General features: G+C 34.9%; 1 protein-coding gene across 9 annotated transcripts in view; it reads left to right on the top strand.

The window, feature by feature from the left end:
• Positions 1–16,583, top strand: part of LOC149791563 (uncharacterized) — a 119,506-nt gene that overhangs the window by 80,443 nt on the left and 22,480 nt on the right. For 7 of the 9 annotated variants that reach the window (XM_089970097.1, XM_089970096.1, XM_089970095.1 and 4 more), the window contains one exon: positions 2,580–2,606. The exons of the other annotated variants lie outside the window; for them this stretch is intronic. In XM_089970097.1, the coding sequence (XP_089826223.1) occupies positions 2,580–2,606 (27 nt within the window). The remainder of the gene's footprint in view (positions 1–2,579; positions 2,607–16,583) is intronic. 9 annotated transcript variants of the gene reach the window in all.

The following is a 16,583-nucleotide window of genomic DNA, read 5'->3' as shown; positions in this document are numbered from 1 at the left end:
TAACTACATAACCGATGTGGTTAACGTTAACGAAGTCGCTTGTTAGCAATAAAGATTAGTTGATTCGCATTAAAGAAGTCTGTGGTAAGATTGATCGTTAGCTAAATGACATGTCTGATTAGCATTGGTGGAGTCAGTCGTTAGCTACAGGACATGTTTGGCTAGCATTAATGAAGTCAGTCGTTAGCTGCAGAGTTTGGTTAGCATTAATGAAGTCAGCCGTTAGCTACAGGACATGTTTGGCTAGCATTAATGAAGTCAGTCGTTAGCTATAGAACATGTTTGGTTAGCATCAGTGAAGCCAGTAGTTAGCTACAAAGCTTGGCTAGCATTCGTGAAATCAGTCGTTAGCTACATGAGGTGTGTGGTTAGCATTAATGAAGTTAGTCGTTAGCTACATGTGTGTGGTTAGCATTCATGACGTCAGTCGTTAGCTACATGGATAGTCAAGGTATAATGCATACTTATATTGTACTAATGACCATGTTTAGTAAAACACGTAGCTCTAGCCTAAGCAGTACAAATTTGCTTCAGGACTAGCGAAACTAAAACTAGCAATGGTACATATACTGTACAGGTGGTTTTGTTTTGTTTGTATCCAACTTCAAAACAAGTAGAAGTTGTCCTGAAGATACGGTAAATAACTTAAATATTGCCATATTTATTACTACATTATTAATTAATTAATTAGATCCTTGTAACCATCTATCCATCAATCATTTCTTTCCAAATTAAATGCGATAATTAAAGTAAAACTTGAGGTAATTATACATCAACCAGTCACACATGCATAAAGTGTAGCACGTTTTATGTAGCTTCATGTCACCACACTTGCTTAAAATATTAAAAAAAATATGGATCATAGTTATTAATTTTAACATGTATTATGCCACTTAAAATTCCGCACAGTATTCATTTTTACTGAGTAGAGTGCACATTAAATTCATGCATTGGATGTTTGCGATAACAATTAGTGAAGCATGCGCAGTGGAAATGTCTGCCGCCTGGATACATTTTGTTATGGGTATAGAAGCATATGATGATCTCATTCCTTGAAAGAAACCTTTCATGCTTTTTCACTCTTTATTCCATTGCTGAAGTCAATAAATACCTTGCATTCATAAAAGTTTATATACCCACACACCAGACCGTATATAAAAAAGCTTACCAATTCAACGGGAAATAATATATTCATACGTCCATCCTTTCAGATACTGGTCTTCTCTTTGTATCAGTGGCAAAAATTCCAGCCACGCATGCTTCATTAAATGTCAATATACACTTCAAGTACACATATAAAATAGGAACACATTGCTGATTTCCTGTTGAATCAATAATTCTCTGTCTGTCTGTCTTTCCCTGCAACTTATTTATTTACATTAGGGAAATTCTAATTAAGAAGTAATTTAAGAAACAAGCAATGCACAAGAAAACTTAAGCGGTCTATAACACATCACATCAGGTCATGAACACCATAAGCAAAGTAATGTTGGCTCATTCGGCAACATCATAAATTATGGTAACGTTTTTAATAATAAGTTTTTAGTAGATTTTCGTATTGATTCATTTTTCATCCAGTGGTAACATAATGTAACATACACAAGGCAGACACTGAGATCTTTCTTTCCTTTTATGATCTTAAACTATTGAGATCTTAGACTATTGGGATCTTAGACTTTTGAGATCTTAGACTATTGAGATCTTAGACTATTGAGATCTTAGACTATTGGGATCTTATACTATTGAGATCTTAGACTATTGAGATCTTAGACTATTGATATCCTAGACTATTGAGATCTTAGGCTATTTTGATCTTAGACTATTGGGATCTTAGACTATTTAGATCTTAGACTATTGAGATCTTTGACTATTGAGATCATAGACTATTGAGAGCTTAGACTATTGAGATCCTAGACTATTGAGATCCTAGGCTATTAGGATCTTAGGCTATTGGGATCTTAGACTATTGGGATCTTAGACTTTTGAGATCTTAGACTATTGAGATCTTAGACTATTTAGATCTTAAGCTATTGGGATCTTATACTATTGAGATCTTAGACTATTGAGATTTTAGACTATTGATATCCTAGACTATTGAGATCTTAGACTATTGAGATCTTTGACTATTGAGATCATAGACTATTGAGAGCTTAGACTATTGAGATCATAGACTATTGAGATCTTAGGCTATTAGGATCTTAGACTATTGGGATCTTAGACTATTGGGATCTTAGGCTATTGGGATCTTAGACTATTTAGATAATAGACTATTGAGATCTTAGGCTATTGGGATATTAGAGTATTGAGCTCTTAGACTATTGAGATCTTAGACTATTGAGAAAATACAAAGCGCCCTAATATTGCTCTTGTTATGCGACTTTGTCAATGGCGTCCATGTAGATAGAAAGTTTACACATTGATTTGCTTGACTTTTTAAATTTTGAAATAAACTCACGTTGCCACATCTAAGTTTTGTATTCGCGTGATTCAGTGTCCTCGTGGTTTATGATTAATATCTGTGATAATTGCTTTGAAGTGATAATTATCTCTGTCATTACTTTACTGATTTTCAATTTAAGGTCCTGCTGGTATTAGGAAAAGGAAGGGTAAGCTGTTTATACATGCACTGTCATTAACCCATATATTTATCAGCCGTGTTAAGATTAACATTATTTTATCACGTGATTATTGATCATATGATTATTGAGAGAAATGCGTTTTAAATAGGATGACATGACGTCATGCTTTTTGTGTGGATAATTTGTCATACTGCACTGTCTTGACGTCATTGACGTTTACGTTATGCCATGTAGTGTAACCTTGCGGTGACGTTCGTTCTGAATGGCGTTCTTACTATTCTGAAACAAGTTCAATTCAAAACTTTGGTAACCGACCGTGTAGTAAAAGTTATAGACCTTTGTACCGATTAAATATATTTTATGAAACCGTTGACCTCCTATTTGTGTCGGTTAATATGAAATTGTTCAAAAACGTTATATTTGCCTATAATTGTATATCAGTGATTTACCGTTTAGATAGAAAAAGCTTCAGTTTTTAGAATCCTACACGAATGCTTATCAGAAATCACAGTTGATAATAGTCATAAATCGTGACATCATTTCCAGCTAGCTACTTACTGTTTAGTCAGTACATAGCACGCGAATCTGCCAGACTCACGGTTGCAGCAAAAGGCCAAAGCTGAAATACAATTTCCAAGCAACTCAACTTCCAGTCCATTTATCGTTAGTTATAGATAATATTCCATTATCTAATTCTGTTAAATTGCATTAGCTATTAATGAGTCTACTTTCGTTAATTTTTAATTATAGTTAACTTTTTGTTTTCACTTTATATTATTTCATGTTGCTTTACTTAAGAAGGGCCGAAGCAACTTCTGTCTAGAAGTAGAGCTCCCACAATTATAATTTTATTCCTTTTATCATTTCGATGTTTTAATTTGTATGTGTGTTAGTGCTTTATGAATCACAGCGTTGTTGTTTTAAAGTATCACCTACACCCGAAATTGTGACAAACCCAGGTAAGATAGATGCACCCAATACCAGTATATTTATGTTTCGTTAATACTAAATAATGGATAAATATTTTGCATTAAAATGGCTTTTATTTTCTAAGCTCGATTGAACTATCCCAAAACGAACGTATAGTTTGTACCTTACTTGGATATTTCAAAGCTTCATTAAACCAACTTGTTAATTTTTAAAAGATCAATTTAGGATGGACATGAATATTTTACTTGGATCATTCATAACCAAATCTCGAAACATACAAAAACCTGAACATAGATATTGAATAGGTGACTGGAAATTGTAATCACCTAAAAGTCATTATAAGTCATTATAAGCGTACCAGTCAAAGGTTTTCTGACTGGGTCAGTAATGAAAGCGTGATGGTTCAAAAATACTTCCTTTGCTGTTGTAACCTTCACGGTCCAATATATTTGCCCCCTCCTTCTCTCCCACACAATGAAATGACTGCATAACACACTTCTTCTATTGCATAGAGCAGCAACAGTAACAACAACAACAACAGCAAACAAACACGCACTGAAATACGTCTCTTAATAATGTATACAAGAACAAGTGACCATCTCTCTTACTGATGCTACCCCCACTGAAACACTCCTCCTACTCCAGCGTACAACAAAACGAAAAACTCGATATCAATTTTCTAATTATGCATAAGGCAAAAGAGCCCTAAAACACTTCTCTTACTGCATAAAAAGACACACCCCATTGCAAAACTTTCGTTAATACTGCCAAAATAAATATATAAATAAAATCTCAAAACAAAACTAAGAACCCTACCACCGTCGTAACATCATTTCTCTTACAACTGTACAGAACAAATATTCCCTGAAACGCTTGTCGACTACTGCATGAGACAAAAAGATCCCATTGAAGCGCACCTTTACGCTTGCGTACCCCACCTTTGTACCTAGACCTTACTATTGAAACATACTCTTTCTACTGTATGGAAAACAAAATCGCTCACATGCATTTAGACTTTATTACTGAAACACACCCTTAATACTGAATGGAAATAAATTAAACTCCTATGTTCATGTAACTTATTACTGAAACACACCGTTCTGTGCAGAAATAAATACACCCCTATGTTCCTAGACCGTACTATCGAAACACACCCTTACTACTGCATAAAATAAATACACTAACGTTTCTAGACCTTATTGCTGAAAAACATCCGTACTACTGTATAAAACAGGAGTAAGTGAAGTGGTTTAGTGCGTTTTTTTTTTTAAATTCACAAAGTGTTTCTATGGGGATTTTAATGTTAAAGTTGCATCTTTTATGTTGTATGCAGTACGAAGGGAATTCAGGGTGTGCTTTTTACGCGGTAAACAAGGATGTGCTTCAATCTCACTTTTGATTGTTTTACGGAGTTGTAATAGAAGTGCCAATGGGGTTCTATACAGTAGCAATATGTGTTTCATTGGGGTTTTATACAGTAGTAACAGAAGTGTCAATGGGGTTCTATACAGCAGCAATATAAGTGTTTCAGTGGGGTTTTATACAGTAGTAACAGAAGTGTCAATGGGGTTCTATACAGTAGCAATATAAGTGTTTCTGTGGGGTTTATACAGTAGTAACAGAAGTGTCAATGGGGTTCTATACAGTAGCAATATAAGTGTTTCTGTGGGGTTTATACAGTAGTAACAGAAGTGTCAATGGGGTTCTATACAGTAGCAATATAAGTGTTTCAGTGGGGTTTTATACAGTAGTAACAGAAGTGTCAATGGGGTTCTATACAGTAGCAATATAAGTGTTTCAGTGGGGTTTTATACAGTAGCAACAGAAGTGTCAATGGGGTTCTATACAGTAGCAATATAAGTGTTTCTGTGGGGTTTATACAGTAGTAACAGAAGTGTCAATGGGGTTCTATACAGTAGCAATATAAGTGTTTCAGTGGGGTTTTATACAGTAGTAACAGAAGTGTCAATGGGGTTCTATACAGTAGCAATATAAGTGTTTCAGTGGGGTTTTATACAGTAGTAACAGAAGTGTCAATGGGGTTCTATACAGCAGCAATATAAGTGTTTCAGTGGGGTTTTATACAGTAGTAACAGAAGTGTCAATGGGGTTCTATACAGTAGCAATATAAGTGTTTCTGTGGGGTTTATACAGTAGTAACAGAAGTGTCAATGGGGTTCTATACAGTAGCAATATAAGTGTTTCTGTGGGGTTTATACAGTAGTAACAGAAGTGTCAATGGGGTTCTATACAGTAGCAATATAAGTGTTTCAGTGGGGTTTTATACAGTAGTAACAGAAGTGTCAATGGGGTTCTATACAGTAGCAATATAAGTGTTTCAGTGGGGTTTTATACAGTAGTAACAGAAGTGTCAATGGGGTTCTATACAGTAGCAATATAAGTGTTTCAGTGGGGTTTTATACAGTAGTAACAGAAGTGTCAATGGGGTTCTATACAGTAGCAATATAAGTGTTTCTGTGGGATTTATACAGTAGTAACATAAGTGTCATTGGGGTTTTATACAGTTGTTAGAGAAGTGTTTCAGTGGGAGTTTTATACAATAGTAACAAAAGTGTCAATGGGGTTCTATACAGTAGCAATATAAATGTTTCAGTGGGAGTTTTATACAGTAGTAACGGAAGTGTAAGTGGAATTTTATACAGTAGTAACAGAAGTGTCAGTGGGATTTTATACAGTTGTTAGAGAAGTGTTTCGCTGGGTTTTTATAAACTAGTTAGACACGTGTTTCAGTGTTTTTTTCACTCTTTTTTATAAGGTAGTACGAGAAGTGTTTCACTGGGTTTTATACAGTAGTTAGAGTCGTGCTTCAGTGTGTTTTATGTAAGGTAAACGATTAGTTTTTCAGTGTTTGTTTTAAAAGGTATTATGAGAAGTGTTTCAATGGGTTTTATACAGTTGTTAGAGACGTGTTTCAGTGGGGTTTTTTTTGTAAGGTAGTACGAGAAGTATTTCACTGGGTTTTAATACAGTAGTAAGAGAAGTGTTTCAGAATGTTTTCTTTTTTACAATAGTAAGAGGGGTTTTGTAAGAGAGAACGAGAAGTGTTTCAGTTGGTTTTTATAAAGTTATTAGAGAAATGTTTCAGTGGCTTTTATACAGTAGTTAGAAAATTGTTTCAATGGGTTTCAGTAGTAAGATAAGTTTTTCAGTGTTGTTTTCTTTTTCGTAAGGTAGTAAGAGAAGTGTTTCAGTGGGTTTTATACAGTTTTTAGAGAAGTGTTTCAGTGGGTTTTATACAGTTGTTAGAAAAATGTTTCAGTGGGTTTTATACGGTAGTATGAGAAGTGTTTCAGTGGGGTTTTATACAGTTTTTAGAGAAGTGTTTCAGTGGGTTTTATACAGTTTTTAGAGAAGTGTTTCAGTGGGTTTTATACGGTAGTATGAGAAGTGTTTCAGTGGCTTTTTATACAGTTTTTAGAGAAGTGTTTCAGTGGGGTTTATACGGTAGTATGAGAAGTGTTTCAGTGGGGTTTTATACAGTTGTTAGAGAAGTGTTTCAGTGGCTATTTAGACAGTAGTTAGAAACGTCTTTCGGTAGGTTTTTTGTAAGGTAGTAAGAGAAGTGTTTAAGTGGGTTTTTATACAGTAGTTAGAGATAAGTTTCAGTGGGTTTTATACGGTAGTAAGAGAAGCGTTTCAGTAGCTTTTTAGACAGTAGTTGGAAACGTGTTTCAGTGGATTTTTTTTTTTGGTAAGGTAGTACAAGAAGTGTTTCAGTGTGTTTTAGACAGTAGTAAGAGAAGTGTTTCAGTGTGGTTTTATGCAGTTAGGGAAACGGTATCGTGTTTGTTGTTATTTGTTTGTTTGTTGTTATGCATTAGCAAGAGGAGTGGTCTTGTTCTGGACGATGATGGTAATTTTATATCAAAAAGGTTCAGCCCTCGAGGGTGGTAAAGTAATGGAGCGTTTCATAACTGGCATAATTACTTTCCCGTGGTTCTTAAGAAGAAAGCAAAACTATGCCGTATTTTTCTTCAAATTATCGCAGTAATGGCTATTTTTTTGCTGGCGCTTGCGAAATTTTAAAATTGTGTCTGCTTAATTTTCTATCAAATGAAACGCCATTTCGTTGATTGTATTTTTATGAATGTTTATTCCATCATTAAAGTACATGCACTTACATACAAATTTTGTTAACAAACATTTCTTTCTAATGTAATTATTAAATTTATATAAAAAAAAAACTGCCTGTAACAGGAATATAATATTTTGACTCTTCAAACGGGCCCTGCACCTCTTTTTTTTCTGGCACTAATCAAGAGAGAGAGAGAGAGAGAGAGAGAGAATTTTTTAAATGGCGTATATTAATCAAATTGTGTAATTCAGGTTCCATGTCATTTTTATGTCACTATACCCCGGATTATAATGTTTACAAGGTACATCGTATGAATGTAGGCAAAATCGTGTATGAGTCAGTCTATGTGTATTTTGAGAGTATTCTTTTTGAATATCGACAATATATATGTTTGAACTATAAATGTGACCAATTCTAAAGTTTGCAATGGTTGTACATAAGGAATGGCAAACAAGGTTTATTTATGTATTTATTTTATCAATGTCGTATTTTGACCCATCTCACTCTACTGAATGATTGACCGTGTTTAGGTGCGAAATACAAAGTCTTTCAAAAGGGACAACAAGCGTTTAAACTACCTCAATTAATCTGTTGTTATTCTTTTGTATAAAAAAATCATTGGAGTGAAAACCAGTCAAAGAGAGAAGTCTGAATGCCTATTGAAATGCTTTATTTACTGCTGCATGATAAACAGAATTTGAATGCTTAGAAGAGGTATTCATTCAAATGTTGGTCTGCATTAGCTGTCATGTGGATTAATAGTTTCCAATAATGACCTGATGAGTTTATCCAAAGTTGTGAAAATGTTCAAATAATATTTAATGAAAGGGGCGTCAATTGGGAGAAATAAGGTTCATTGAAAGGTTGAGTTTATACTGAGAATGTTATAATAATAATAATAATAATAATAATAATAATTGATTTTGTCCATTATCCTGGGAAATAAAAAAATACTATGCAAAAGCATTTGCATTTGCAACTCTTTTCCGCGAATTTCATAATAACGCTTTCAGTGACTCTGATTGAAAAATATAAAATGACAATCGCTTTGATTTATTTATTTTGTAATGTGAAGTACTGAAAAAGTATGAACTGTAAGGTGGATGCCGTTGTGAGTGTATAATGCACAGGTAAATATATATATATATATATATATGATTGAACGTACAGTATTTGTGAACATTATCAGAACCAAATCCGCTACAAGGAGTTAAACTTGAAATAAGCAATCTGAAACAACGACCGCCGGTCACGACGATACACAAAGTGAACCAATGTGGCATACTTGATACATTTTAGGAAAATCATATTATTTCATAATTCAGTTCGAATTTTAATCTGGTTCGTGATTACCTTTAAACTTACAAAATTTGTATTTATTCTATTAACTGAGGTCAACTTAGGATTTTATTCATGTTCACTACTGATACCTTCATACACACGAAATTAATTATTTATGAGGAAGCTAAAGGGATTAGGATGCTAACTGGTCATGTATACATGACTTACAATTACTATTTCAATTTCACTTGGGACGTTAAAAAATGACTCCGATAGAAAGCAGAAAATAGTTAGCACAGAAAATGTTTAATTTGTCAGAAAATGAATAAGGAATAGGTCACCACACTTTTATATCATTTAATAAGTCCCTTCTCTTATGGTCAGAAATCTTTATATTTTATAATCTTTTTAAAAGTTTTGTCACGTAATTTAAGTTTGCTATATTCACTTTTGCGGCACTGCTTCGAGTCAAAATCTGTTGATTAACATAATGCAATTAATTACAAAGCAAAGCATGTTAATTAAAAAAACAAATGATTGTCCCAGATACTTTTAATATGTCTATGCCATTATATCTTTAACACAACACAAAGCATAAAGTTATGTTTCTCACACGAGGGATGAGATCCTTTATTGAAATCTTGCCATAGACCGATTTAGACATGTCTTCGCAAGACGCCTTCCTTGTAAACTTTTTCTTTGAGGATGGGTCGAAGTTAATTGGAGTTTAAGCTAAGTTAAACAAAGCATAAATAGAGATTGTGAAACAATTTGTGCGAAAAGCGATTTGTTATTTTTCTTTAATCTTTAAACAGCATTGCATTTTTTGTTGTTGTTTTGAATTGTGACATGAATATGACGAAACTCTTGTAAATTTCATCAAAATAAGCTGAATTCGTTCAGTTTCCAGTTTATTATTAATGTAGCATGAGTATGATTTACCGAGAGAGATCAGAAATTTTGCACCTTGTTCATGCATCGTTAAGAATGTATATAGGAAAGGAATCATCTTTCACTTGATTTCACCAATATACCTGTACTTTCACACACCTGTTTATATATTTTCAACACGTCATCGTAGATCTCTGTTTTACATAACTTTACACAAATTATGGAATATTTACCTGTTGTTTTCGTTGTCAAGATATTTATCATAAACAACTAAATAGATATATTAAAATATAAATTACAGGATTTTTAAAAAAATGTTTCCTTCCAGCAGTGGATAATAAAACTGACTATAGAATCACATATTTAAGTTAAATTCTACTTTCACTGTCTGAGAAAATAAAGTGTCTTCCGTGGTGTCAACTTTCAAAGAATCTTGCGATAATAATTTTATAATCGAATATTTACTGTGACTTTGATGCGTACGTTATATTTATAATTACATTTTCAAGGCACGCTTAGCAACTCAGACAGAGAGACAGATGATTGAGCTTTAGATTATTATAGATTATCGAGAAATCATTCAGCGACTGATTATATATATATATATATATATATATATATATATATATATATATATATATATATATATATATATACACACACACACACACACATGAAAACCTTTGTATGTTGCGTTACTGCACTACATAGACATACACAGACACAAATTTAAACATGCTTACAACGGATTATTTAGGTATGATCATTTTATGCAGGTTCAAGTGAATATTTTTCGCTTTACTTCAATACATGATGTTTTCACTTAAACCAAAGTCTTTATGGTGTAGTTTGTTAGGCCCGTGTTGATCGTTCTTTCAAAGGTTGCCAGAGGAAACTTTATAAAAGAAAACGCGAGACACAGTTTCTTACATATATCTCGTCTATTCAAACTGGCGGCTGTAATACTGAATAAATTAAATAAAGAAAGGACGTATACAAGAAATTATTCAAGCATGTTTTAGTTTTTTGAATGCGTGCTTCTTGAATCCGAGTATTATTTGCATGAATAAACTGAGTCGATATTTAGAGCAGTACGTTCATTTCGTATCTCCGGTGTCATTGCTTTTTACATTCACTGACAAAGACTAGTAATTATGCCTATTTGAAAGAAATATCTGTTTAATTTTCGGGTCTCTTTGCTAGAGATAGACTGAAAATTTTTCTGGGGTAATGAGCTTGGTAGACTGGTTATGAACTTGGTAGACTGGTTATGACTGCAGAATGTAGATTCCAGACTGGCATCCTGTATTTTCCTGCCTGGAAATCTTTGATTTCATTGTGATAATCGGTACATCAATTTTTGTGGCGATTCTTTCTTATAGGAAATTTTTTAGATCACTGAACATGACGGTGTGATTTGAAATTAGATAGCCGGATCTTTGTACTACTGTACTGTTTGTTTAAATGGATTACATTTTGCAAATATACTGGATACTTCGCTTCTAGTCGGATGAATGCTGCACATTGAAAAACCGTAAATTTTGTCCATTGACAATAGCCTCTTCTTATGTAATGTTGTAAAAGAGGAGACGTAGTTTCAGGACATGCGTTTTAGCATTATTTTGTCAGAAAAAAATGTACATATAATTATTGTTTCCGATTTGGACACTTAGTCGGATGACATGTGACGCAGATTAGAACCACTTCAGCAAGAAACGATTAAGGACTATTTTGAGTGATATTCACTGATATTTTCGAGCAATAAGGGAATTTTCAAGAGAAATAAAGCAACCAAGCTTATAAGCTAAAATGTATGGCCGGAGTAACATCGTGTATGCCCCTCCTCTTGAAGGTGGACACAGAATCTATCCCTTATACGGTGGCATGTACCCCAGGCCTCGTGGCCCAGTGGGTATGTTGCCTCCCATGGGGATGAGCTACAGACGTGGAATATCTGGGGCGGTTCCAGGGGCGGTCCTTGGGGTTGAGTCCCCTTATCAGACCCCAGGGGATAAGTATGGATGGGCCTGGGGACCACGAGGCAAGTAAATGTGCATATTTATTGATGTGAAAACACGTATACACATAGAGATATATTTTGTTTTTTTCTTTTGCTTTTTGTGTTATTTTAAAAACATTCTGAATGACACTAATTGCTTATCTGTAAATACATACGTACCGGTCGAAATTTAAGTTCACCACTATGAATATTATATGTATGGAAGTCGGAGTCGTGTACAGCGGTGTGTATTGGTGCAAGCCGTAAAATATTCTATTATAGATATGACCTTAATATATGTCATTGATTACTTATTATACAGAATATAGTACCAGGCTCTATAATAACTTATGATAATAGCTTCTTTCAAGGCATCACTATGCTAACAAAATCCCGTGTATACTTCCTTTATTTTTTCTTCACTTTTAATGAAACCCATTGTGTTAGTCATAGGTTCAGATGTTCCAAGATTATCATACATATGTTAGCCATTAACTTGAATATAGCATATAACAAATTAGCATAGATTATGTTGCAGTTTATAGTACATGTAATCACTGGGATCTTAGCACATAAAAATAGCATAGGTTATGTTGCAGTTTATAGTAATCACTGGAATCTTTAATGCACTTGACTTTTCCAGAATTTTAGCGAATCTTCTGAAAATCAGAGAAAATATATTAAAGATTTTCTTGTGTAACAACTGATTGGCTGATTTAGTTTAGTGATACACTCTCGGACATAGGGGGCAGCTGAATGGCTGATTTAGTCTAGAGATACACTCTCGATTCTAGGGAGCAACTGATTGGCTAATTTAGTCTGGTGATACATTATTGATCCTAGGGAACAGATGATTGGCTGATTTAGTTTAGTGATACACTCTCGATCCTACGGAACACTTGATTGGCTGATTTACTTTCGATCCTAAGGGACAGTTTATTGGCTGATTTAGTCTAGTGATACACTCTCATAGGGGACAGTTGATTGGCTGGTTTAGTCTAGTAATACACTCTCAATCCTAGAGGACAGCTAATAGGCTTATTTAGTCTAGTGATACACTCTCGATCCTATGGGACAGCAAATTGGCGTATTTAGTCTAGTGATACACTGTCGATCCTAGGAGACAGTTGATTGGCTTATTTAGTCAAGTGATACATCTAGAACCTATGGGACAGTTGATTGGCTGATTTAGTTTAGTGATACTCTTGATCCTAGAGGACAGTTGATAGGCTTATTTAGTCTGGTGATACACTCTCGATCCGAAGTAACAGCTATTTGGCTGATTTAGTCTAGTGATACACTCTCGATCCGAGGGAACAGCTCACTGGCTGATTTAGTCAAGTGATAGACTCTCCTAAGGGACAGGTGATTGGCTGATTTATTCTAGTGATACAATCTCGATCCTAGGGGACCGTTGATTAGCTCATTTAGTCTAGTGATACACTCTCGGTCCTAGGGCAGAGCTGATTGGCTGATTTAGTCTAGTGATGCACTATGATCCTCTCAACACAAAAAACATAATAAATGCTTTTCTTGAATACTGTGATCGTGAAACGGTACGTTCAACGTATCATCTACGTTTATTTTCTTAATCTTTGCATTTTTCGATTGCAAAATAATACTGTATAAATTTGTGAATGCATGCGTATGATTAAACAAACTGTGTATAAATATCCAGCAATAATCTTTTATATATTTTATTAATTCATTTCGTGTACACATCTACATATATAATAATTACAGAATTCAGTCCATTGCCTTAAATCAGATTTTATCATCTCTAGTCTGCTAGGATAAAGGTAGTCCAGGGAGGTAATTCATATTGACAAAGAGGTCACATTTACTTTTATCCTTCATTCTTTACTGAACAACAAGGGTCCAGTCTCACCCCCTGTAGCTTTTTCATTTCCTCCGCCACTGAATATAATGTTTCCTTAAAAGGCTTTAACACTGCATTTTGCATAAAATAATCAGTACAGCTTAGAGCACGAACCAAAGAAACTGTAAATAGAATATGTATATAAATAATATTCCACTTTTATATAATAATCATAAATTTAAATGATTGATTCAAGCAAGAAATGCTACTGCAAAAAATTGTCTGTTTCGCATACATTGTGTTTACACTGGCCTGCTGGGAACTAGCAAAAACTGTTGACATAGGTAAATTAAAAAGCCTGTCTGGCTCTTTGAACAACAATGCGACATAGAATGGCAAATGTCGACATCATTGTTGTTGTTAAAAAGCATTTATTTCCACATAACCCAAATATTTGATGGCAGCTCTTTCATTCAAAGCCAATATTTTGGACTCCGATCTAAACTTGTTCGTGAACGTGAGGCTTTTATCTTGTAGTCTCAGTTCGCCAACAGAACCAGGACTGTGCTGAATTATTGGACTCGCATAAATGTGATCTACTGTATATACTTGCTTATATGAGTCAAACTGCAAACTGTATAGACCCAGATCGGCCGTCGCATAATGCGCCAACAGATCTGGGTTTGTGCAGTTTGAAAGGAGTAATTAGTAAAATAAACAACACAGGCACTGATCTCCAAGCGCATTATGCCATGGCATATCAGGATCCGTGTTGTTTGCAGTGTGACTCGTCTTATAACCAAGTATGTACGGTGTAATTACTTGGCAGTAACTGCACAACTCGTATGTCAGTAGAAGTATATGTTCACTTTTTTAAAGAATGTCGCGTAAAATCACCAAGTAGGATCATCACCATCATCATCATCACCCTTGTCACCATGTTCACTTGAAGGAGCAGCATAAAAAAATGATTTTTTGGTATGAACGTAGTATGAGAGATGCTGGGGTGCTAATGCTGAAAAACTGGATTGTCCAAGCATTATTTATATCATGATGACAATTTAGGTAAAACAATATATCTGCTGCCACATATAACATGATCGATTCGTTCTTCTGCATAGTAAATCGATGAGCGTAAGAAAATGGCTTTGGAGGTTCTATTTTAATATTACTTCTGTTGCATTGTTTCTTGTAGAATCTGGAAACATTATTATTATTATTATTATTATTATTATGTTCAATGAATTTTTTTTGTAATTAGTTCCTTAACAAAAGTCCGATAATATATGAAAGACAAATATCATACTGTCGCAGTGCATGAGTTTAAACTGCACGCACTACCAATTTTGAATGATGCAAGTTGGTTCAATCTTTTTATGGTACTTACGCTTTATTATCTTGTGTAAATCTGTGATGTTGTCTTTGTCACCTGTATGTAAATGCATTTTATAATTTTAGTGTTTCAATTTATAATATGCAGTAGCAAGCATACATAGATGGGCTTAACACGTAAACCTAATTGACTTTTTCTTTCAGCATACGAATTTCTTCACTAGAATATTCTAATATATTGTGTTATTTTCCCTTGAAATCTCGCATTTGAAAAAATTTCTCATGGGTTCTCGTTTCTTATTAGAAAAAGACATTTAAGATTTTAGTTTTCGTTATCTTGGCAAGAAACAAATGTTATATTTTGGCTTACCTGGTAAAAGGCTACGTTAACTTATGGCACGGAACGGCGTCTGTCGTGCGTCGACTGTCGTTCGCCTGTCCGTAAACATCTGTTTGTGAATACCCTCAAGCCTTAATTTCTAATCAGATTTTGATCAAACTTGATATGTAAATTTATATTATCAAGGTTTCAGACGAGTTCGATTACGAGTGATGCCCGTGCATATTAATGAGGTGATCAAACATCTGACTGGATGAGTCTGTGCACGCTATTGAGGCCATCTATATGATTATATTTCTATGGAGTTCGCAGGCCCGGCCCCAGGCCGATAAATAAGCCCGTCACCCGTGATGCTATTGATTTTCGGGTGAGGGGCTGATATGACCTATTCATTAAAAGCTGCAATTATCTGCATTCATATTTGGCTGCACACATCGATGTACATGTTATACACTTACTGGTGTTTCTCGTGGATGTGCAGCTTCCGTCGGCTGAAGGGTTCTTTTGGTGACATGTAGATTGTATTTCCTGAGCAAATCATATGTTTGATGACCTGTAAATCCACCTGGAATAGCTCAACCATTTGTCATGTGGCCATTTTGAATTTCGCGCTTGATGTCGCTCTTACCAATTACCGGTATGTATCTAAAGTGTACGCGGGTTTGTTCCGGAATGATTTGCATGCACGACATCTTTCATCAGTATCAACACAGATTTGTGGGGTTGATTTATCGCACTAGCCCGGCCCTTGGATGTCCTTGGCCCAAAGCAGCATCCGGGGCCCAAGGCAGCAAGCGATGAGCGCAGGACCCCAAACCAAAAATTGCATTACGGAGTTGATTTCCTGAAAGCGCGGGGCCCAATGCGGTTTCTCGTTCGCCTTGCCCTAAAGGCGGGCCTGCGAGTTCGATTATGCGTAAAATCCAAGCACATTAATACGGTGAACTAGCATCTGATTGGCTGAGCTTGTGAACACACATGAGGCCACATTTCTAATAAGATGTTACAGGGGTTTGATATACAAAATGGATTTTTGACCAAAAATAACACGTGATCCACTGTGTACAGAAATGACGTATCGTTGGGCATAATTACCCGACGCACAGAATTGGCCGACATGGTGGTATGCAATTTTTATGAGTAACATCCGTGTGTATTAATTAGGTGATTGTCCAGTTGATTTGCTGGTGAACACTCTAGGGGTCATATTTCTGATCAGGTAAATCTTGAACAAGCCTGGCACACAAACCTGTGAAGCTAGACCTGGAAAATAATGCACCAATACAGATGGTACCCTATGAAAAGCCCAAATTCCT

This window comes from Sinohyriopsis cumingii, chromosome 9 (genome assembly GCF_028554795.1).
Source record: "Sinohyriopsis cumingii isolate HCF-2022 chromosome 9, ASM2855479v2, whole genome shotgun sequence".
Taxonomy (NCBI): domain Eukaryota; kingdom Metazoa; phylum Mollusca; class Bivalvia; order Unionida; family Unionidae; genus Sinohyriopsis; species Sinohyriopsis cumingii.
The sequence above is the reverse complement of the archived record's forward strand: the minus strand, read 5'-3'. Positions and strand labels throughout refer to the sequence as shown.